The 23,744-nt window shown below is 37.2% G+C and overlaps 3 protein-coding genes across 5 annotated transcripts; 1 reads left to right on the top strand and 2 right to left on the bottom strand.

The window, feature by feature from the left end:
* Positions 1-3,699: 3,699 nt before the first annotated feature.
* LOC116208327 lies at positions 3,700-9,125 on the bottom strand. Of its 2 annotated transcripts, XM_031541703.1 has the most exons (6): positions 8,085-9,124; positions 6,426-6,530; positions 6,220-6,314; positions 6,067-6,120; positions 5,020-5,417; positions 3,700-4,291 (listed from the first exon to the last, which is right to left on the bottom strand). In XM_031541703.1, exons 1-6 carry the CDS (start codon positions 8,486-8,488, stop codon positions 4,001-4,003), a joined length of 1,347 nt encoding a protein of 448 aa, XP_031397563.1. In that variant the 5' UTR covers positions 8,489-9,124; the 3' UTR covers positions 3,700-4,000. The 2 variants fall into 2 exon arrangements, with proteins under 2 accessions (XP_031397563.1, XP_031397562.1); XM_031541702.1 differs by having other exon boundaries at positions 6,220-6,530; positions 8,085-9,125.
* Positions 9,126-11,215: 2,090 nt separating this feature from the next.
* Positions 11,216-13,812, top strand: LOC116208376 (signal recognition particle 14 kDa protein). Its single transcript, XM_031541766.1, has 4 exons — positions 11,216-11,365; positions 12,151-12,244; positions 12,348-12,457; positions 13,377-13,812. The coding sequence occupies exons 1-4, from the start codon at positions 11,363-11,365 to the stop codon at positions 13,530-13,532; spliced, it is 363 nt and encodes a 120-aa protein (XP_031397626.1). The 5' UTR covers positions 11,216-11,362; the 3' UTR covers positions 13,533-13,812.
* A 259-nt stretch (positions 13,813-14,071) lies between these two features.
* On the bottom strand, positions 14,072-21,821 carry LOC116208375 (THO complex subunit 6). 2 transcript variants are annotated; one of them, XM_031541764.1, is made up of 13 exons: positions 21,636-21,821; positions 21,332-21,535; positions 20,722-20,753; positions 20,519-20,617; positions 18,463-18,521; positions 18,105-18,150; positions 17,383-17,443; positions 17,148-17,282; positions 16,280-16,319; positions 16,054-16,166; positions 15,754-15,864; positions 15,124-15,240; positions 14,072-14,582 (listed from the first exon to the last, which is right to left on the bottom strand). In XM_031541764.1, the coding sequence occupies exons 2-13, from the start codon at positions 21,524-21,526 to the stop codon at positions 14,499-14,501; spliced, it is 1,092 nt and encodes a 363-aa protein (XP_031397624.1). In that variant the 5' UTR covers positions 21,527-21,535; positions 21,636-21,821; the 3' UTR covers positions 14,072-14,498. The 2 variants fall into 2 exon arrangements, with proteins under 2 accessions (XP_031397624.1, XP_031397625.1); XM_031541765.1 differs by having other exon boundaries at positions 21,332-21,531.
* Between the last annotated feature and the right edge of the window lie 1,923 nt (positions 21,822-23,744).

Genomic DNA, 23,744 nt, shown 5'->3' with positions numbered 1-23,744 from the left:
TACTTCCCATTCCTCAGGTTGTTTGCGACAAATATGGACTTACCAAGATTACTAGCCTTCAACTTCATTTGAACTTCGATGCGTTTGATCGCATTATGGGTGCTACTACTCTTGTACGTTCTTTAGGTACTTCTTGTTGAATACGGACACTATTCAAACTTACAGAAACTATTTTATATTATTCATCATAGAAAGTAAATATGATTTCATACAAATTGTTTATCTCTGTAAAAATACAAAACTCTTTTCCAACTTATTCTTACTTCAAAATTTTCAAAAAGTGAATTGCTATTAGATCTATGGACAATTTTATAATTTCACCTTTCCATGTCCATCTCACTCCGCTTTTTTCACCTACAATTTTTCTCCCTCTCTTCCTCTTTCCGACATTCACCTCTCTTTTAAAAAAAATTCAATATAATTTTATTTATCTAATTAATTTAATTAAAAAAGTTTTGTAAATTTTACATAGAAAATGAAAGATGAATTCCATGTATAACATGAAGCGCGAAGTTCACGCTTTATATAAAATAAACATATTGCATTAAATAATGAATTTATATATCCGAAATATCTCTTTAGAAAAAGTTAGAAAAAAATTACACCAGAGGTAACCTTTGCAAAGTTTTAATAATATGGTACAATTTTTTCCTTTAAATTTGCAACAATTTAATACAAAAGATTTACAATTTGGTTGCAATCAAGTACATTCCGTCATTTACCTTTTGATATCAGCAAGTTAACTTTGCTAACATAGCAAATGATGTGTTAAATGAGCATGCAACGTGGCCCAAACTTTCAAAGAAAAAAAATAATTAAATAGAATCTCTCTGCCCCTGCTCTCCTCCCTACTTATTAGCTATATTTCTGGAATCGAATTATTCTGTTGTAAAGTATAGATAATTTCCTTGTATTTTTTATCTTATTCTACGAAGCTTCTTTGGCCAATTTATTAAGATAATCATCTGTCAATTTGTATATCGTAATACAATTCAATTGAATGTGAGACGAATTTCCCCAATTCATTGGCAAATTGACGTGGTATCAGAGTGGGTCGATCGTGACCGATCAGCTGCGAACCATCAATTGGAGCCGGCACTTTTCTGTTACATGCATTGATTACGTGTTTGTTACCTCCATCAAAATGAATAGAACGGAGAGCATTTCTTGGCGTAAAAGAAACTGTTTTTTTCTTATCACTGCGCAATTTGATTGTAAACGAAGGTGCAATTTGATTGACCAAATGAGAATGAGGAGATCAAGATTATTAGCTAGAGGAACATTTCGTGGCATTCTATGTTCATCTTGTGGGGGAGTGTTAAAGGATGTAGATCTAATATTTAGGAAAAAGAAGGTTTGCATAATAAAATATGGGTGATTTTTTGCAGAATATTTGTGACTTGATTGATGTTTTTGTAGGTTGTTATGTTTCCTATCTTAGTGGCTTGTTGAGCCTATAATTAGGGAGTCACTCCATGTAATTTGTTGAGTTGCCTATGAATAAAGCTCCTTCTCCTTGGCTACTGCCCTAATCTCTCCCTACGTGGGCACCCCCACCCCCGAATAAGACAGAGATTAATTAGATCTCTCGGCCCGTCAGACGACCTTGGTCGAGGGGCGAGCTCGTCAATGGGCGCGCCCTCACCCCGATTCACTTGAAATTATAAGAAAAATAAAATAATAAAATAAAAATTGGGGCTTGATCTCTCAGGTAGGCGCCAATTGAGCGAGGAGTAGTAGTAGTAGTAGTAGAGATTGTGTGCTTCATACCTTCATCTTCTTCCGCGCTTCACTTGTTCTTGTGTTTCTTGTTCACGTCTAGCTTCCATTCTCTGCATCAGTTCTTGTGCTTGTGATGGATGAAGTGGGTCGAGTTTCCATTTTCTGGTTGAAGGAGATGGGGCTGAAGTTTTGTGTCTCAAGATTTCTTGAGTCTTAGGGTTCAGAGAAGAGACTCGGGGATATGGATGGAAGAAAGATATTTCTTTTTTAAAATTTTCGTTTTATTATTTTGTTTAAAGAATTTTTAATATGAATGTTTGGACCACGTCGAATGCCCATTTGACACATTGTCTGCCACGTTAGCAATATCTAATAGCGTCAGCAGGCAAATGAGAAAATGTACTCGATTCCAATTAAATTGTAAATTTTTGTATTAATTGTTACAAAAAAAAAAGTAATTGTTCCACTTTGTAAAGGTTGTGTGCTCTGGTGCAATTACCCACAAAATCACACTTAAATGTCCCGTATAATTTTTACGAAATGAAATTATATCTACTACCACACGTAATGCATGTCATGCCTTGTACAGTATACAAAAAAGCCAAAGCGAGGATCGATGTAGTTGTGCCAAATAGGATTTGGCCCTCTCACATTACTTGACTTTTCATATGTCGATCAATTAAATCGAACAGGTACACTGTTATGACTTATGGTTATGGCATGACAGTTACTTGAAAAATTTACATTTAATTTTTGGAATTATGAAACTTTTATGATATAATAATGTAATAATAATTTTTTTGATTTAATAACATAAGTATTTTTTTTTTATAAGTAACATAAGTATATTTACCAAAATATATTTCATATGGAGAAAAATGAGAGGCATCATATCAGGTGTTCAAAGGCAAATCATATTTTTACATGAATGAAAACAAATGGCACATCTGTTCTCAAACTAGTAGTGACGTACTATAATGAAATAGTCTATTAACAACTAAACAATCAATTTTAGTTGCTAAAAAAAATCATATTTAACAACTAGACATCTTTCAACCTTTCAGAAATTTAGTTGTTAACCCCTGTAGTTACGGAAATGTGGAAACTGATGTGCGACCAAATTAGTGTACTTGTTATAGGTTTTAGGGACTACATTTTACTTTTTATTTAATAAAATGTTTACTTGCAAAAGTGTCTAAATTGTTATAGGTTTTAGCGAGTATGTCTATGAGTAGGATTATAAGTCTGATATAATCTGTTGAAGATAAATGTTGGTGATGCAAGATAACGACTGTAAATTTTTCGAAAGGTTTGATCTTGATGACTCGAAGCAATCAAAAGACGTAATTAGATCATTGCTTATAGACAAACAAACTCTTGTAGTAGAGTTGAAAGTTGTAAAGGACAAAGAATAACCTCCTTGTTATGAAGCTCTCAATATGGGAGGAAAAAGTAGCAACATTGGAAAGGATGAATAACGACTTGGAAAAAATTATTAATGACTTAAGATTGCAAGGGCATGGACATAAAAGGGGAGATTTTGACATCAAATCGCAGGTGGTATAGTTGTTAGATTGATAAATAAATGAAATATCGAATTCAAAAGCTATAAATTGACGGTACCGTATCACTGGCTGGATGCCAAAAGCTCCCTACATAGATTGTTATAATCATCATAATCACTTGTATAGGCAGCACTTTCCTGCCCTTGTGTCGGCGGCCAATAATCAGTATCGTCATCATCATGATGTCCTCCATCAATTATCTAAGCATCCCAATCATCATCAAAGACTTCAGTCGTCTCATCATCATCAACGAGAACACTTCGTTTAACATTAATGATAAAAGTTCCCTCACTAGATTGTCGTCGTTCATCTGCACATCATCGACATGGTTCTCATCCACTTCCATCCCTTCGACGATAGTACCAGCAACATTGTGTGGCTCGGCTCTACCAAAGGTGTGCTAGACGAGACATACTTGGCAAAAGTCTCTTTATTTATTCATACCTTTATTGAGATCTTTTGAAGCCCCTTGAAGTTCGGCACTACCTCAAATTATAGGCAAAAATCTCTTATTTACATCCGAGCCAAACATATCAATAAACTCGGATAAAGCGGAAAAGAATTCCAGCTCTAAAACAAATGTTTGCCCTAAAACAGATGCAATCTTCTGATAGAAAGAAGGGGTAAGGGCCCGTTGGGGAATATACAGCTAGCACGCGACTGCACAAGATCAGCAACTACATAAGGGGTAAAGGAATATCCTAAACTCTGTTCTAACCCGATACTCTCTTGGTCTTTTTGCGGGGAGCGGTTACTTTTCTTCTCCGCTTCCTCTTGTTATTGGAGATGTAAGTCTTCAGGGAAGGACGGGATTTCACATTCGATGCCTCCAGAGGAGAGGGTGTCTCCACAGGTAGGGCTGCTTCTGGAACTTCAGCTGTTGAAACCACCTTCTTCTGCCTTTCCAACTGTCTCTCAGACTTTTCCTGCTCATCTCCAACCTTTTCGAAATTCAGCAATTTTTCTTTTGCTGCCCGATTGTCTATTAGAACACCATCTTCAGTCTGCAGAAATAGCAAAGTAATTAGCAATTATCTCAATAGCCCAAAATATTAGACCTTATCCAAAATATATATGTATATTCGAACAAGCACAAGAATCCCAGCAAGAACTGTTTGGTCATCAACACTGTTTGGAATCCTCAAAATGCTATATTTCAATTCATTTCACAAGAATTTAATTAGAATACTGTCATTTTGGAATCCAAAGGATATAAGAATTGAATCCAAAGGATATAAGAATTGAATCAAAATGCAAGACTTGAATTGGAACTAAAATCAGGTCAAAATCAGCAAGATTTGGCCAAATTCAGTTCCATTGGAAGCAACCTCAGTTCAAATTTCAAAATCCTTGGCAGATAAATCAGTTCACTCCAATGTATTTCAAAACAAGGAATGAAATGAACAACCGTATATTGAAATCATCTCCCTCCAGAATTGATTCAAAACAGGGGGCAATAGAATAGCTCGTGATACTAAACAAGAGTAACGGAAGTATGAAGCTGCAGCTCACATAAAATCTCCACACTCCATCAACCACATATAGCAGACAGCATAGTGCACAACAATTTTACACACTGGAAACTGAGGTGGCTTCTTATAAAAGATATGACCAAAGACAAAGCAATGAATTTCGAGGAAGATCAAAGCAATTTTAAAACTAGGGTAAGAAACATGGCGTCACTAGTAAATGAAAGAAATGGCCCACAGCCACACTTAACCAAAACCATTACCTGGTTAGTGCTTTCTACCACATCAGGAAGAGAAGTCATGCCTCCATGGTCTACAACAGCATGATTGGGCAAAAGTAGATCTCCGACATCATGTTCTGATACAAGCTGCGATGCAGCGTAGAGAGATTTAACCGGTGAAAATTGCCCATTTGCAGGAGGAGATGCAGGATCTTCATCGGAAGCAGTCCCTGCAGAGCCTGGAATCACAGAGCTCAATCTATTAACAGAAGAGAACTTCCCAGGGTTCTCACTGATCACCTTTTCTATTCGAGTCTTCAGCTGTTGGATTTGTGACTGAGCTATTACAATCTTTGCTAGTATTTGTTCCATGGAAGTATCACCATCTCTACGATGAAGTGAATCATCAACGCCTAAGCTGGGAACACCATTGGCGATAGCTGTAAAATCAATGGAGGAAAAAAAAAAAAAAAAAAAAAAAGACATGAAAATCAGCACTCATGGACATACACAAATCTAAGAGAAATGGCATTAAATATGGATACTTTAACGGCTACACCTGCTCCAATAAATATTCAACAGACCCAGGTAATAAAATCGACAACTGGAAGCCTCCAACCAAATAACAACAGCCTGAAGGCTCAATACATCAGACGCAGCATTTTACATGACATTCTTTGTATTTTTGATACTAAACCAAGACTACCTATATAGTTTAAAATGAGAAACACTGGTTTGTACAGATTTTCATTTCATCTTCACAAACTATTGAAATCAATCCCAACTGTGTTCTGCCATGTGTTTTCAAGAAAGCCCTAAGGCATTCAAAATGCTCCATAAAGATACGAAAGCAAGGAAGAGGATAAAGCCACGAAGAAGGATGTGATGAGAGAAGGGAGAACAAGAAGATTTTTCACATTTTGTCAGGCCACCATGTATAGATTTTTTTTCTTGACATCTGCCAAGTCTTAGTTTCACTAGGGTTGCAAGAAATAGCACTTCCACTTTTACTAGAATAACTTTAATGCAGTGGAATAGCCATATATTCTTGAAAACAGAATGTTCAATTAGAGAGGGCAAACATCATACCTTGACTGCCATTGCCATCTTTAGCTAAAGCCCGATCAGCAGGGTATTTCTTAGCTGCATGTGAAAAGTAGCATGTGATATAAATCCTCCAGAGAGAAAGTTTCTTTATGATAATGTAAGGGCAGTCACGAGTAAAATCCAGGAGTACCATACCAAAATAGGAGAACAGATTGTGGTTTGACATATACGATGCTATATCAACAGTCTCCTCAATTCTTTTCCTTTTTCTCCTCTTCATGACATTCTTGCTTGGAAGTTGACCAGAAAATGCAAGCAACTTTGAATCAGAACCTTCTGATGTGGAGTTGTCAAATAAAAATTGCTTTCTTTCTTCATATTTTGCAAGTTCCTTATCATACTCTAGTGCTCGGGACTGGAGTTCCTTAATTTGCAATTCTAGCCATAGACAGCGCCACTTGACTGGGCGTATGAACCTCCTCCAATGATCCGTCAACCTCTTCTTCCTACAATTGATAAGTCACATGCACAAGTGCATCTGTCAGATTGAAGGATTGCCAAACCAGGTATTTTTAACTTGGAATAATCCAGTACGGAAATATTTATCAAATCAACAGATTTTGTCTATGCAACATCAAAAGAATAGGTACAAAATCCATGGCCAAGAATCTATCCAGAGTTTGAACCATTTCTGATGAAATTCCCTAGAATTATCTAATAGGTATAAAATTGGATAAGAGCCATCCATGCACATTAGTGATTAGATCTTATCTTCACAGGCCGAGGATTCTTAAATGATGTAAGTCCCATTTATCCTAATCTGACAAGCATCAATATCCACAGATTCATTTTTCTCCATGCTTTATACGGTAGTGGGTATTCGAACTAAGTTGATTGGGCACTATGTAGAGAGCGAACAATTAAGTAAAGGTGGAAAAGAGAAGGATGGGAAGTGTAGCATCGCTACCAGTCTCCTCTAAACAATTATTTCAGTCATAGAGACACTTATAGTAACTACACACTTCGAGATCTCTCGACTTTCAAGCTGAAGTTCTCAAGTTCATCACTGAAAACTTATGATCTCCTTGGTCCAATAACTCCCTCATTTTTTGTGTAGTGCTGAATAGCTAGCACTCTGCTTATTAATAATCATACAGACATTTGTAGTGTCTATATCTATATGAGATCCTTCAACCAAGAAGCAAAAGTTTTCAAGTTCGTCTCATTGCTAGAAACATATGATTGTGGTCCAGCAACTTCCTTTTACCAAAGGATTGCTTTTGTTTTCTTGCCAATCCAGTTCAGTTTATATGGAGACTGTATTCCTTCCCCTTACAGCTTTCTCCTTGCAAGCTACTCAGATTTTGATTCAATCACTTGAATACCATATATATTGATTGAAAGAAATTTTTTAGATACCACCATAAATGCCCGTCCACGAATATGAGACAAAAAAGTTTCTAGTCATATAAAAAAAAACTTTTCAAACTAGACTCATATCTTCAACTCAATATATTTTACTTATGTAATTACAGCTATTACAGCAGAAGAGTCAGATTATTAAGCCAATCCTCAGGAGAAGTAATAAATGAGATGATAACATTTCACCATGATGTTTCCAATATTCCCCATCTAGAAGTGTAAAGGCTATCCCAATCTGAATATTTCCAGCAGAAGTCAATGACTCAACTAACCTCATGCATATACGCTGATGACACGGAGCAAACATATAGAAGTAAGCAGATGAAAAGAGGAGGAACAGTCAACCAAGGCTAACAGTTGGGATTGTAACAAGGATTAGAACTAGAGAATTACGCTCGCTTCTTATTAACCAAGAATATGGAAGTCCGTTCCATATTATTATTTGTCAAAAAAGCTAACTTCAGCACCTGGTCCAACCCCTAAAGTTTTTCGGGCAATTAGATTACTTAATCGAATAAACTATTATCAGCTCATAAGGAAGAAACAAGAAAAGGAGTTGGAGCTAAAATCAAATGAGATATGCAGGCTATCACAATGAAATATAATACATCATCCAACAATGATCTGATAAAACATACCTCGTTGTAAATCCTTCATAGAGTCCAGGGAAGTAAAATCCTGGCATATGGCCAGCAGTATACTGAGATTCAACTTCACCATCACTCAGAGCAGAACCATTCTCAGCTCCAGATAAAGATCCACTAAATGAACTCGAACTTTCAGTAGAATCTTGCCCAACAATCGTTTCTTGGATTTCAATAATATCACCAGGATTTGAGGCCCCATTTATTATATCAACCTCAACATACTCATCACCCAGTTCTCGTTTCTGCCCAAGGTCCGCTAAGGTATCCACATCAAAGTCATTATCTTCGTAATTACTTGTGCATTGCATAGGTTTCGCCTCGGAGTCTGGGGGTATACGTGTGCCCACATTTTCATTACACGTAGTGGTTCCAGAGACATCTATTGAAGCCTCCATTTTCAGGTCACCTTGCAGCTCTGTGTCACTACCTAAGCTGCTATTCAACAGCCCAATTACTTAACCCAGTAGCCGCAGAATCAAACAAATTCCATCCACAAGTAAGACTGCATACTGGTTAATACCGATGACACACTCGATCGCAGCTACCAAGAAAGCCAATACCGGTACGACTTTCCAAATAAAGAAAGGAACTGATGGAGCATCAGAGTGGAATCGGAGGCGACTGACAATTATATATACTGACTGAGCTCTCTGCCCAAGTGCGATCAGTAATTGCACGCAATGGAATCTAAATCCCCATACCAAGCACTAATCAACTACTGCAATGCGATCGAGATAAAAGGGGGAGGAAATGGGGGGGTCCGAGTTGGGAGATTACTGGGAATCCACAATTTCTTTGCTGCTAGGACCATCGGGCGACAATCGCCAGTCAATCGAGTCACCGATCAGTGCCCGAAACCGAAAACTGACAAAACCCTAAAGTATGGATCATCACCTGTTCCACTTCGACTTGGGAGAGGCCGCAGCGGCGAAAGGAGTCACAGTTGCATACCCGAGATCGCCGGTACGGAGGGGGGGGCGTGGGGGGAGAGATGAGGCGGAGGAGGAGGAAGCTGTTGAATCACCGAACGTACACCGACTGAGAACGAGAACGAGAGAGAGAGAGAGAGCCAAAAGAATGGGCCGGGCCTAATAAAGGTAAAGATTCTTCTCTTTTTTGGTGAACGGGCCTGGCCTTAACAGATACGCTGCTTTTTTTTTTTCCTGAATAATATACGCTGGTATTGTTTATTTACGAAATTAAATTCAATTTAATTTTACTTTTTTTTTTCAATTTAACAATACAATCATCACTTTTTCATTTTGTTTTCAAATTCTCTCTCATACTTTTTCTTATCTATTATATTATTATAATTAATTTTTTAATACTAAATTCCCTAACTATTCAATTCTTTTTTCCTCAATTTCAAAATTTTTTCCTCAAATCAACAATATAATTATTATTATTTATTTTCTTTTTCAAATTCTCTCACATAATTTTTTCAATTAATACAATACAATATAATTATTACTTTTCTATCTTTTTCTTTAAATTTTTCTCATACTTTTTCTTATCTATTGTATTATTACAATAATTTTTTAATGCTGAATTCTCTAACTATTTAATAATTTTTCCTCAATTTCAATATTGTTTCCTCAATTCAACAATACAATCATTACTTTTTATTTTTCCTTCAAATTCCCTCGCATACTATTTCCAATTACTTTTGTCTTTATCTTCTCAAATCAAACTAAATCCAATTAAATCAAACTTAACTTTATTACCAAATACTATGTGGATTTTTTACTCGTAATATCGCAAGATTTCAATACTTTTTTTCTCAATTCAACAACACAATCATTACTTTTTTTATTTTTTTCTTCAAATTCTTACATACTTTTCCTACTTACTTTTGTCTTCATCTTCTCAAATCAAACTAATTCAAATTAAATCAAACTTAATATTATTATCAAACGCAATGTATATTTTTTACCTGTAATACCCATGCTATGCACATGTTATTGGTCAGAGTAGTTATTTTTCAATGGATTTTTAAACATTTTCACACCATAATTGAAATGTTCACTAAACTATATATATTCTTAAATTGAAATCATCCAAATATTAGTAAATATCAGGGTATATAATAACAAATTTAAGGATATGATATTACTTAAAAAAATTACATTTTCTTAAATATCATTTTTTAATAAAAAATTACTTTTATAATAGATGACTTTCATGTATTTTGTAAAAAAGGAAATGCAAACATTCGATTATCATAAATTCTTCTTATAAATTCTTGCTTTAAAAATTTTCAAATAGATTTATCTTTTACTTTTTCAAAAGTATTTAATATTTAAATAGGCTTATTGTATATCAATAGACTTTTCTTTTAGTTACTAATTATGTCAAACAGTTTTTTTTATAGATATGTTATTTTTAAATTTTTCTAAATAAATTTTGAGATTACATTTTTAAAAATAAAGAATGTGCTTGTATAATAATATTATCAGTACTAATAATTTATATACATTTACTATTTTAACCCTAACTGTATATACATTTATAATTATTTATTTTGACATTTACCTTTATGACCTTATACAAAATATAAAATTACATTTCTAATCCTATTTATTAGGGGTGTTAATTTAGCGGGGCCTACAAAAATGTTAAAGAGGGAGAAATTTAAAATTTTCTACCCGTGAAATTAACTCCTAGACCTACTAAAAAAATAAGAGTACATAGAATATATCTAGAATTTTACTAAGTCGTCGACAGAGTGCCCCACATATGACGCCTCTATAAGTATCCACACCGACTTTATCAACGGATCTTCCAGATTAGCGGTGCTAGCGACCAACGCGAAGGAAATACCAATGCAACCCTTATCTGAAATCTATCCAAAACTTATACCCGCCGATTTCACTTGATACTCTATCATATCATGCACACTTCCCAGTACCCTGCGACCCGTAGCACTAGCATAAGTCTAGTAGTTCATTGGTCATTAACAATAGCGCTGGTCCCAAAAGAAAATATAATCCTTTCGGTCCCTTCATAAGAGGGAGAATAAAAGGAAGCAGATTCACGGGGGACCAATATGCTAGAATTCTATAAGTTAAGGTGGCAAACTGAAAATGTTCAGAGCATAAGGGCACATTACAAATTAGCATAAATTCAGGACTACTATATATCGGGATTGAAACGGAGTCCGTCGGGCGTCGTCGATCTGCCGATCAGAGTACTTCGCCTTTTCTCTCTTCTCTCAGTCAATCGATCGAACTGAGAGAGAACTTCTACGTCAAGAAAAGGGTTACGCAGCCATGGTACCTCTCGTCGTCTACTGGAAATTCTGCTCCTTTATGTTTGCATTATTGTCGCTTGTTCAATTCCTCGATTACCCGCTTCTGCTTGATCCCTGAAATTCGTTCCGTCCGCGATTCTCTTGTTTGCGGATTCTGGGCAGAAGTCAATGGTTGTTCCTCTTTCTGTTCTGGTTCTGAAACTGACAGTGGCATTCAGTTGATTGTTTGATTCTCTGCTTGCTCGTGCTTTTGGCAGTTTGGGTCGGTTAGGTTTGCTTAGAGACTTCACTTTGATTGCAAAAAAATGCCGTCCCCTCTAATATTGCCGATGTCGTTAGGAGGGCAAGGAAAGCGGGTGCTATTAAAACAATTGTACTGGTATCAGTAATCTGTCCTGGCAATGCGAGCATTATTGCTTGTTCCATGTTTTGGAAGAGTATAGTTTGGCACGTGTTCATTGGGGACTAGCAATTTTTGAAAAGTTCCTACATTCAGTAGAAGCTGGGTTAAGTTTTCCAGTTTGTGCGTATTAAGCATAGTAGAAGTTTGGGTGGTAGAATCTCTATCGGGATGTGGTGGCTTTGACGAGTCATAAGCAGCACCATAGCATGTTAGTATATGGCTTGCTTAGATGTTACCACGGGTCTAGAATTTCTTGCTGTGATGTTGTCAAACTTGCTAACATTCTAAGAACAGGGAAAACAGAGAAGGTTATGCAGCTTGTTATATCTCTTAGTAGTTGTTACCATGTATTTTTGATCATTATTATTCAGCTCTGTGATTGATATCTCTGGTTTCCAAATCAGGTTCATCTACAGCCAGACCCATTCTTAAATGAACTCACTAGTATGTTCGAGAAAAGCACGGAAACGGGCTCGGTCTGGGTAACTCTTAAACGATGTAAGGAAGGCGTGGTCTAATCAATTGGTTTTTTTCAGTTTACACCTGCTTGAATCTTACTGGGCTGGATTTTGGAGACTGAACTGTTTTCATGTTTTTCCAGCGTCATTGAAGTCTAAGGTGCAAAGGAACAAGATGAAAACTGCTGGGTCACCAATTGAATATAGGTGCCTTGTCCGCGCTACTGATGGAAAGAAGACTATTGCAACCTCGGTATGTTTGATTTTGCTTCGAATGGGGTGGAATTCTCTCGGTTTGTTTGCATTAGTTCATGTTCTTGCTTTAGAATTAATATTTTTTTCCTTGTAGATCAAATTAGCAGACAGATATTTATGATTTTTATATGCCTTAGACAGTTGATTAATTGCATCCTAGGTTTTGTCTAAGCATTGCATAAACATTTAAATTTAGTGGATGAAGGTTCAAATCCGATAGGAAACTATGGAGTTGCAGTAAAATCTGTTCTTGCTTGGATTAGTCCAATTCCAGTTGCTTGATTTTCACGGACTCGCAGTGTTGGGATACTTACATAATGATGGAGGTCAAAAGTTTAAAAGGCATAAAACGGATCTTTACAATCATGGAATAGAAGAGGCATAAAATGGCGGGCATGGCCTGCTTTTTCTAAAAATTTCGCACCCAATTGAAAAATAGAGTAAAAGAGCTTTTCCAGGGTCTAATCTCCAGATAAATTTGACTGTTGCACCATTCGGTTTAAGTTACGTTGCTGTCATATGTTCCTTCAGCTTACTTGTGTCTTGATCTGGGGATCAGGTATTTAAGGGCTAAGTTTCTAAACCTGAAAAACATAATATTATATTGTCTATTATGAACCTTGGAAGAGTCAGAAAACTTAACACAGTTGCAAGATATATGTTAACCTTTTGTTTGCTTTTTAGCTAGATAATATATATATATATATATATATATATATTAGAATTAGTAATGAGAAAATTGGTTTGCCAACTATATGATATGAAGAGACATTGCACACTGTGTTATGGACAGGATCATATTCCGAATTCGCATTGCTGAGTGTTTGAATAGATAGGATTGGTTGTTGGTATCATTTTCTACGGGTGATGGATTCTTTCTTCTGCCCCTAATGAACTGAGTTCTTCTGAAATGAAAGGTTGGTATGAAGGATCATCAGCGATTTCAGGCTTCTTATGCCACAATTCTCAAGGCCCACATGACCGCGCTGAAGAAGAGAGAAAGGAAAGATAAGAAAAAAGCTGTGGAAACAGATAAGAAAGAGGGTGATTCGAAGAAGAAACCAAAGGTGTGAATCCTCTCGAAGCCTCTTAACGTTGGAACTGGTAATTTTTTGCCAATCACATGGAGAGGTATCTCAAGGAGTTTTGGAATTGAATTTTTAGGCTTTTCAATCAACTTTATATACATTTTTGAGGATCTAAATTGAATTGCGAGGACATGGATTTGACCTTGATACTCTCCCCAGAACTGGAAATAGGTTTGAGTATCCATGTTTTGATGGAGATTGTTTACACCTTACTAATGTTCATATTATTGCTTATTTTGGAAACGTAGTTGGCGCTATTCCAGCATTCTTTCATGCCTTTTTATTCCGCTGGATGTGGACGGATTGCCCGAAGATTGCATGATAGGGGAGACCACTTTTGCCATTCTAATATAACATCTGCTCAGTTTCATTCATTCATTTTCGAGTAGGCCTCACATTAATTGATTCTTGCTGTTCATCTTCGTTATGGTGAAGATAAGATGATATCACTCCACTCCATCTTATTGATGATTTTACACTATAACCTTAACCATTCCCAACAAGATCAGATGTCACACCACACGCATTGTCCTACATGATCAAATGCCATCATGGGACCCAATTTCATTCTCGAGCTTCCCCAGTTTTGTCGAAGCAGTTTGTTTTTCTTCAGTCCTATCATTTGGTTACATGCTAGCGACACAAGGAGTAATTACATGCTCAATAGCACTTCAGAAAGGGCCTAGTCTAATTCAACTGGCTAGAGCAAGAAGACCATGGACTCATGTCGCAGATCATATACGCACAACATCAAGCAATTCCCAACACTATGGCATTTTCCGACATGACTAAATACGTTTTCAAACATGTAACAAGGCAGTATTATCAGAGTTTTTAAGTAAACCTCAAGTCCAACTGCCTAAGACTGCTATAAATCACAGACAGATGAGCGTTGCAGCTGGATATATTCAGATCCACCAGTCCGACCAGCGACTGCTTACAATTCACAACTTATTGGCACTGGAATGTGCAGAGATGGCTTCCGAATGGAGAAATCACATCAACTATGCCTCCATATCCTCCTACCGCGGTTACCTACATCAAATAGGCACCAAAATCAAAATCAATTTTCTCCCTTACAATATCGGTAAAGATCTATATCTCGTATTTGCAACATGGGTCTCCACCAGCTCGTTGGGAAGAGTCTAATACAGTAATTCACTGATCTAACATTGAGAATTGATAATAAAGGCAAATAGGGAAAATACATGGTCGAACACACTTGTATTAGTTGAAGAAAAACAAATTTATTGACCAAACATATGACAATATCGCCTGAAAAATATATGATGTAACTTAACTCAAATTTTAATCAAGTCAGATCCAACATCAGGGACAAATCTGTTATAAAATTGATTTTTCCGCTAGCATGTACTCTTGTAAGAGGTATATATGTCCCTATCAACCTGAGCCTAATTTGGAAGTTGAGCAGATGGAAAATGACACACCTAAAGATCAGCAACTAAGAACAAACTGTCAAAATCCCTATAACGAACTTGCAGAAATCAAGAAAACTAAAGATGGAATAAGTTAGCTCTACAGGCAAAACAATGAGTGAAAATGACAAGGAACATACACCGGAGTGATGGAGAGAGACCGAAAAAGCCAACCGAGGAGCGCACTGTATTTGTGAAAGAATAGCCCCCTTCATGTCAAAACGACTGACTACAGGTTCAGCTCCGACTTCTAGAATCTGTAATAATGGTGCAGCAACTTCTCTTTATGCCCAAAAGAAACAGATAACAAGCACTTCTGTGAAGCATAATAAATAGATACCAGGAAAAGTTCCATCGAACAATCAATATACAGCACAACTTAAGTGTTTCCTGAAATATCACTATATCCTCTTTCAGTTACCGCCATGCATTCATCGCTAACAAAGTAACCCTAATCTATACATTTTTCTGCGCTACATTAACCTATGTTTCCTTGCCAAACAACTTTTCCTTGAACATTGCTGCATTACTTAACTAGGACTGTAGCACTCTGTTTAGTTTTTCTTCTGAGGCAGTAAGTTGAATACTGCAAGCCAAGAGTTAGCAGATGTCTTAACTACAGATTAATGGGAAACATCATGCAAGTGAGAGGATGCAATTCAAGCAGCCTCCAAACCAAACCCAGGCCGCCTCTTTGGGAGAAAAGCATAACCACTAATATCTATGAGTTAATTCTCTCAATTCAGGTACAGATGTTAGGAGTAACTAGCCTGATTATCATCAAAAATCACATCCTGTGCTGGTGCACCAGTTGAAATTCTTGAAATGCACTCAGATGCCGGTAGATTCCATAAGAATAGACCAGGGCCACTGCCACAAACCTGAGAAAGTAAACAAAAATTTCAAGGTGATGACATGATTAAAACAAGATATGCATATTTAAGGGTCAACTTTGGCCACAGAAAGATTTACACCATATCTTCTTAATCAGATCAATAACCAAAGATTGAGCAGGGTTAGACACCGCATGCTAGGGTTAATGCAACAGTCAGTGTGCAGCCTATGCTTACCAACCAGTTCTCACTTGCATCAAGAGCAATGCAACTGACACATGAGGAGAATCTTTCAGATTTCATGTCCTTCTCTGGAGCAATTACTCGGACACATCTTCCACTTCTACAATCTGAGAAAAGAAAAACACCTCACAGTGATAAAAGTCAATCACAACTAAAAGGTGAAAAAGAATTCCATGTCAACACAGCACTGCAATATTTTGAACAGGAAAAATTATCTTACCCCATATGCGTGCAGTACCATCTTCTGAACCAGTCAAAATCTGCAGAACAAGGTACAAACAATGATGAGGAATGCACTGAAATATCAACTGAAACCTTTTGATTCTCATGCTGTTGCTGATAATACAATGACAGGTCCAGGATATAACAATAACAAGCCAATGGAAAGAAAATTACTCGAATACAAGAATCAAGATCTGGATTCAGCCAGCAGGTTCTCCTAACGTCATTATCATTTAGCAGCAAGGGAAGGATTCTAATCAGGCACCCTAGCTTGAAAATCTACTGATAAAGACTTGAATTATTCTGATTTCCTGACTTTGAATGTTAAGACACATAAATGACAGAATCTGGAATTAGAAGTGCCAAACCATGTCAATGAAAAGTACATAGGAGAAGTGATCTTTCAGAAGCAACGACTCTTCAACATAAATAATTATAAAAAACATAAAGCGGGCATATTTGCTAAGTGCTCTCTCCTAAAACGTCATCCTACTCACCAAAAGGTATATAAAATGAAGAAGTCCATTCACTAAAACCCTCTTAAGAGAAAACGTCAAGGAGCCAAATTTGTAATGTTTGGGAGGCACTTCTTTCCTTGAGTTCAAAGTAAAGCTTATTAGTAACAGATTTCTTAAACAATAATACCAGAGACTAGGTCAAACAACACAAAAGGAAAAGAGTCAACTGTTTTCATCTCATAGTTTAATTCAAATTCCACGGTTTAAAACAGATTGGTGGAACTTTACTTCAACCAAGCTACGTCAGAAATATCAGTACTCTAAGTAAGCCTACATGCAAATGAAAAAAATTATAGACAAAAATACGCAATACGCAAGCACGCACAAGCACAAAAAAGGAGATTGAACCTGACTTGCAGAATTGCGGACAACTATGCAGTGCAAGTAGTCGGTGTGTCCTGAGAAAACCATTTTGACTTTAGCAGTGTCCACATCCCAGCAATACGCACAAGAATCACCGGCAGCAGCATAGATGGATCCTCTCTATTTAAGAAAAATATATACATATATTAAGTAAAACATATATACACATATAAAATAAAGAGATTGTAAAAAACTGCTTTGGTTAAAGACATCCTACGACCTTAGTATCAACAGCGAGTGCATTGTTCTCTGGGATTGGAGATAGGGCACCCCAAGGACCTCTAGAAGACAATAAGAGTAGAGCAAAGAAAGTAAGAACAAATTACATGGGAAATTTACGTGGCACGTAGGCACATTGTCATATTCTAAAAATTTGTAACTCAGGACCAAAGGGTGGCAGGAATTGCTGCCTTGCAGATATGACACCTATTGGGTCTGACTTGTAAGTTCTAAGTTGATGCCTGGAATCTGATCCAGCCCCAACTTAATAGTGGAAAATCATAAGCCATTCCTACCCTTAAATTACATTCCTGCTCAAGAAAATTAAATAATCTAGACTAGGTGATAAACAAATATTAGCTGGTTCAACTCTTATCAGCAATTCTTGAACGATACAAACTTATTAATTGCATTAGGACTAGCAAAGTCTTTACAAAGATGAAGTTATTCACTTATAGATCCAAAAACTTAATGTAGAAATGTTTTTTAACCGCATGGAAGACAAGCTTCAGATAAAAAATTATATATCTATAGGTTAATCCATCTCTCTATCTCTCTAGAGTCCATATGCATTCTCTTATTCATTTGAAAATGACGGTAACAGTTCAGACATATCTACCAAATTCTATAGGATGATGGATGCTGTCAATACTGCCAAGAGTGCACCTTATACATGACAGACATAAATAGGATGCTTGAAAGAGAAGAAGGAAGTGAACTCACTTATGTTGGGGATTAACGAGATCAACCACAGGTTGGATATGATTTCCTGTGGAAAGCAGATAACAAGAAATAGATGAAAAACATAGCTAGATGGACATCTTTCAGTAAGAACAATTTATTAGAATCATTCCATGAACTATCCTCAAGATAGATATGTATTGCCTCTAGGCAGACTCAAGTTGGTATACAAGCCAAAATCAATTGATCAGTGTCAAGCAAGTCCCCCAAAGCCAAAAGCGAAGTAATATAAGGTTGTATTCCAGATTGATATAAAAGAAGACAATAGAGAACAAAACACAAACCAAAGAGGGTGACAGAAAACTGATATTATTAGTTTGCCATGTAAAAGATCTATTACCTATAGAACAGTTGACTTCTTTCCACTTCCATCCACGAATCCGGCCATCATCACCACAACTACACAATAAAGTAACACAGTAAATACTTTATTTTCCATAATTAAAAAAGAAAAAATTGAAGAATCTTCAAACATAGATGTATGTATATATATCTGGGAGTCCTAAAATGATAATCTTCCAATGATAATCTTGAACATAGAAGTATGGAAAATAATCTTTCGAAAATAATCAATGTCCGAAGATTCTTCAAATTTGAATAATCTTTAGGTCACTTGAGACAATAGCTTCATTAAAACCTGTCAAACTAAACGTTCACCAAATTCATGGCTCAAGAAAACTTTGCCTAAGAAAACTAGTAGATCCAGGAAGATATGTATCAATTAATGAAAAATGAATATCTTCTTTGAAAGACCCCAAAAATAACGTCTTGGAACCATCATATACAATTATTATCACTTACTAAGCATGTGAAAGCCACATGTGAAAGGTCCTATCAGATAGTTGGGTGTGTAGTTTCTTATACTTGAGAGTGATGTGCATGTGCCAATAAATTCAATAAAATTCATCAAGTGTGCATAAATCTCCATGGTCCTTCAATATAATTTCTGCAGCAAAAGTCTATCCCTTTAAGTCAGTTCTTCTGGGTGAAAGAATGGTGCAAGATAAGACCACCGACAGTACACAATTATGGGAGCACCTGTTCTCTTTATCTTTAGGTGAAGCTCTGATGCAGTACAGATATGTCCAAATTATTATAATGTGTCGTGTTACGATTAGTTGTACTGACTGACTAACCTATGGAATTCTTTTTTTTTTTTAATTTGTACAAAAAGAAAAGGTTCGAGTTCTTTTTGTTGTTACTCACTTGAAATTTCCTAGTGCCCTGAAGTGATAAAATGGAACTTCTCCTAGATTACGGAAGCTGAACCAGCATACTATGTAATAAGATCAAAGAGTCTAAGCACAATAGGAGCAACACAGGGCTGCAACTGAAACACATAAGTAGAGCCCAGTCCATCTCACAAGATTACTACATAGGACTCAACCTCAGCCAGCACCGAGCCTTGTGAACCAAAAACCAAATACCAACAAGAAATTATGATGTCAAGTAAGAAACAAATGAGGACAAAAATGTGCACAGTTAGAATCTCACAAACACTAATAAGGTATGAAGGCATACTCAGACAAGGTGGATTGATGAAAGAATATACTTCTATACAGGTAGGAACAATAATTTTAGGTCAAGAACGTGCAAAACAAGACAAGTTGTTTTCAAAGAATTGTGCACCCTTCTGGTCGTTATGTCTGCTTCTATTTATCTTCTTCCCATACCCTCTTCCTATTAACAGCATCATTGACTTAACATGTTTTCCTCAATCATTCCATTGTAGTCAGTCTGAACCACCTAGTCACTTTATTGTATTTAAAACCAATACTCGATTCAAAGGGAAGAAAAGTATTTCACAACAAAACATGAAAAGAAAATCCAAAAGAAAAAAGAAAGGGTCGTTGGGCAAGGCCAGCCATAAAAGGCTGGTAAGGGGGGCCTGACTTTTGATGCAGTCCACAGCACCTCTAAGCAAGGCCAGATGCAGCTTTCATTTTGACGGCAACCAAAGCCCTATGTGGCTGAGGCTGGGCACTGCATAGTTGAGGTTTTCCTTGCTTTGAGCAAGCCTTAGGCTTGATCCTGACCAGCCTCATCTGCTGTTTCTTGGAGCTGGCAACATGACATCATTGCCAACCCCCACCGAGCTCAGCCTTCGCCTCAGGTGGCAATGGCCGGCGTCACTTGCCTCTTTTTTCGTGTTTTAGATATTAAATAAGTATTTTTAGAAAATTTACTTGATAACAAAAATATATAAGATGCATCATCAGTGAAAAGTTTAATGCTATTCTTAAGGTGGGATAAAAATAGAAAATGCACCCAAAGTTTGAGGACATAAAACATATTTATCTCTTGTTCTAACTTCATAATTTTTTGTTCATATGACGTGGCATGCATTCGAAGGAAGGAAAGGAAAAAAAAAAAAAAAAAGGAGTTACAGAACGAACCTTAGCAACAAAGAATCTTCATCATCGCCATAAAATTTGACATCATATGCAGGTCCATCATGGCCTCGAAGAACACAATCAGGTTCAACGGGCAAGAAGCTAGGCAAATTCCCAAACACATAAAAAATAATAATAAAACGATTGTCAGATTTAGCTTAGGAATGGAAAACTCAGCCATGACCCATCTAGAAATGCGTACTCACTTTTGAGCCCCAGAACTGCCAAAACCCAAAGGCTGCAATAAAAGGAAACAAGATTAGCAGCACAGTCATATTAAAATGATTGAGAATCATGTTAATAATCATCTTGTTGAAAATACAACCTGTACGATTATCTTTGGAATTACAATAAAACTAAGTTGGCAATGGGCAGCACCCTAAAACTGTTCAAGGTGAAAGTTTTTGACACCAGAGCCAAAGTCCGAGAACGGCAGATAAAAAGCCATGTTTTATTATTCCTGGATCCATATGACAAAAAGCACTCTGATTCACAAACGGCACAACCATCCTATGCACACAAATAACAGAATTAACCATTCTGCATCTACATTTCTAACCCCGCTCCAATCATTGTGATAATGGGTAAACCAGGCCGTTCAATTCCATTCTTTTGTTCCCTTCGATTCTCACTCACTACTACTGCTCTATCCGTTATGGAAAATAAAATTTTGTTCAACTTTCATCGTAGCTGCGACCATCTGGTGGATGGCCATTCCATTCAACCCTTTTATTACAGCAGAAGAAACAATCAATGATATCTGCCCGAAGCCATGTCAATAGCTAGCGTTCAACGAAGGACAAGAGGGGGACTCACGAGCCGAGGAATGCAAGAAGCAATGGAGTAAGAGGCGAGGAAGCCATCACTGGAGGCGACGACAATGGCGTCGGGGTTAGGATCATGGGAAGGGGCCCAGGCGGTCCTGAACACGGTCTTGGTCTGGGCCTCCCTCGCCTTCACTATGCTGTCCCTGTAGGCCTCCTCGTCCCAATTCCTCGCATCCATGCACATTGCGGCTTCCTTCCGGCACAGCCCAGATGAAATCAATCAATCAAATCAAACCCCGAAAGAGCTTGCAAGAACGGAAGCTAGGGAAAGAAATGGCGAGGTAGCAACTCACTTGGAATGGAAGGCTTGAAAAGGGGGTGACGGCGTGAAGCTGTCGAAGCAATGGCTCGGAAGAGCAAAAACCCAGCCCAGTTGCCCTGATGAACACTGGGAAGCTTGACTGACAAAACAGGGGAGGTTCGTGGTCGAACTTCCGACCGAGACACAGAAAGAAGACGCCGCAGCCAGCCAGCGAGTTTAAAAAATTTATTAAATAATAATAATAATTGGCCAAATGACATGTTTATTTTACTTTGGTTTCAAATGTTTTTTTCTTTTTTTTTTTTTGAAAAAAGCCATTTTTATCCTAAACCTTTTCTTAGTTTATCGTTTTCGTCCTATATCTACTTTTTTTTGTAATTCTATCTTAAATGTTACATAATTTGTTCATTTTAATCATACCATTAATTTTCCCATCCAAAATATTTTTAGAAAATATTATCTTATTACAAATCAAGTTTGAAAATTCCCCTTGGCCTTTCCCCTTATTGGGGCATCGACATAGTGGAACCACTTTCACTATTGCAAGGACAGAAAAGGTTCCTCATAGTGTCTGATGGGTCGCGATAGAAGACCCCAGGCACTACTAACACTTCTACACCAATTCCTTCACATCTAATTCATAGTGGACCTACCGTTGTCGAAGCGCCTTGAGAACTAGGCTTTGTGCCCCTTCATGAGCCCCTGCTATGTCTTGATAGATTTCTCTAAGCACATAATCCGTGTCTACAGAGTCTACACACCTCAAGAGGGGTAACCCCGCTTATAAAGTATCCCGTCGATGATAATGTACTTGAGAGCCAAGGCCCTGATCCCTTTTGCCTCTTTTGGGTCACTAGGGAGTGCACTCGTTTGAATGAATCGGACGATTGGCGACATCCAGTTGTCAGCATTATTGACTTGTAGAATCTCAATAGGAGTGTACGTCGAGGAATACCCAGGGTGCTCAATGAGGAGTATTTCAATCTCTGGTGGTGGTGTTGCAGGACACTTGCCTAGAGCATTTGCGAGCATGTTGTCATCACGTGGGACAAGCTCGATATTCGCTTCTTTGAACCAAGCTAGGAGTCCTGTGCCTTGGTAGCATAGTGACCACTGACGCGGTCGAATGTGCATAAGAGATCTTGCAGGGTCAGAGGATAGTTTTATCGCCGTCGAAACGTGGATTATAACAGGCCAGATGGAACATATTCATTTGACAATGCGTGATGCTATGAGTATATGAAAGAAGCGGCCCTCTACTACACTCGAAACAAAGGCATGATCTTGGAAAAGAACTACCGTTTCAAAGCAAAGGGGCAGCGGCGATGACCCATTAATGTAAACAAGCTAGTTTTCCACAGTACTCATATAATACATGTTAATTATTGTGTTTCTTACACAATTGTTTTTTTCATTCTTGGAAAGGTTGATTTTAGGTTATGAAACCATTTCATTTTAGGAAAACCAATTTGACATACCTAAATCGATGTGGGATACGCGAGAGGTGATATGCCCTCGAGGGAAGGATGATTGGAGCCGCCACCTCAAGAGCCACCTAAGGATAGGAATCTAGCATCTCGCAAGGTAATTTCTCAATTTAAGGACTTTTATGCCCGTTGGAAACCGAGATTATGAGTAAGGGAGGCACCCCAAGGTATGTCAAATAGCACCCCGATCAGGCCCCGCAAAAGCCAACCTCAATATTCCCTAACTCGTTTAATTCTCGAGATTTGCCCAAAATTAACATGTAGACTCTATTCGCGTATGCATTGCAATCATCACATCAATCTCAAATCAAAGATAGATGTCAACAATATATTTCTTAGGTGTTTTAGAAGTGTTTTAGAAGTGTTACTTTATTATTATTTATTTATTTATTTTCTAGATAACGTACTGACTTATTCTTCGCATGATTGCACATGTAAAACTTATCGGGGCATTTTACGTCGAAATGGCAGCAAAAAACTGGAGATATGTACTTCGCATGAGCCCGGTTCTCGACCAGGAAAAATGTTGCGAGTGTTCTCGTTTACTTTATTGATGTTTATATTTCTTATCAACAATTTAGTAATTTGGAATGATTAGTCAGCTAAACAAGGTACAGTGGAGTGAATTGATTGCTTATTATGTCTCTTAGTAA

Source organism: Punica granatum, chromosome 5 (genome assembly GCF_007655135.1).
Source record: "Punica granatum isolate Tunisia-2019 chromosome 5, ASM765513v2, whole genome shotgun sequence".
NCBI classification, from domain to species: Eukaryota; Viridiplantae; Streptophyta; class Magnoliopsida; order Myrtales; family Lythraceae; genus Punica; species Punica granatum.
This window is presented reverse-complemented; position numbering and strand designations above follow the sequence as displayed.

What these genes read in the sequence shown, in the direction of transcription:
- LOC116208327 (XM_031541702.1), bottom strand. Translation starts at nt 8,488, where the DNA reads ATGGAGGCTTCAATAGATGTCTCTGGAACCACTACGTGTAATGAAAAT. An exon ending in CAATCTGTTCTCCTATTTTG is followed by an intron (nt 6,121 to 6,219) that starts GTATGGTACTCC and finishes TTTCACATGCAG; the next exon opens with CTAAGAAATACCCTGCTGAT. An exon ending in TGGTAGAAAGCACTAACCAG is followed by an intron (nt 4,292 to 5,019) that starts GTAATGGTTTTG and finishes CTATTTCTGCAG; the next exon opens with ACTGAAGATGGTGTTCTAAT.
- LOC116208376 (XM_031541766.1), top strand. An exon ending in CTGGGTAACTCTTAAACGAT is followed by an intron (nt 12,245 to 12,347) that starts GTAAGGAAGGCG and finishes ATGTTTTTCCAG; the next exon opens with CGTCATTGAAGTCTAAGGTG. An exon ending in AGAAGACTATTGCAACCTCG is followed by an intron (nt 12,458 to 13,376) that starts GTATGTTTGATT and finishes CTGAAATGAAAG; the next exon opens with GTTGGTATGAAGGATCATCA.
- LOC116208375 (XM_031541764.1), bottom strand. Translation starts at nt 21,526, where the DNA reads ATGTGCATGGATGCGAGGAATTGGGACGAGGAGGCCTACAGGGACAGC. An exon ending in CTCGTTAATCCCCAACATAA is followed by an intron (nt 17,444 to 18,104) that starts GTGAGTTCACTT and finishes ATTGTCTTCTAG; the next exon opens with AGGTCCTTGGGGTGCCCTAT. An exon ending in TGGTACTGCACGCATATGGG is followed by an intron (nt 16,167 to 16,279) that starts GTAAGATAATTT and finishes TTCTTTTCTCAG; the next exon opens with ATTGTAGAAGTGGAAGATGT.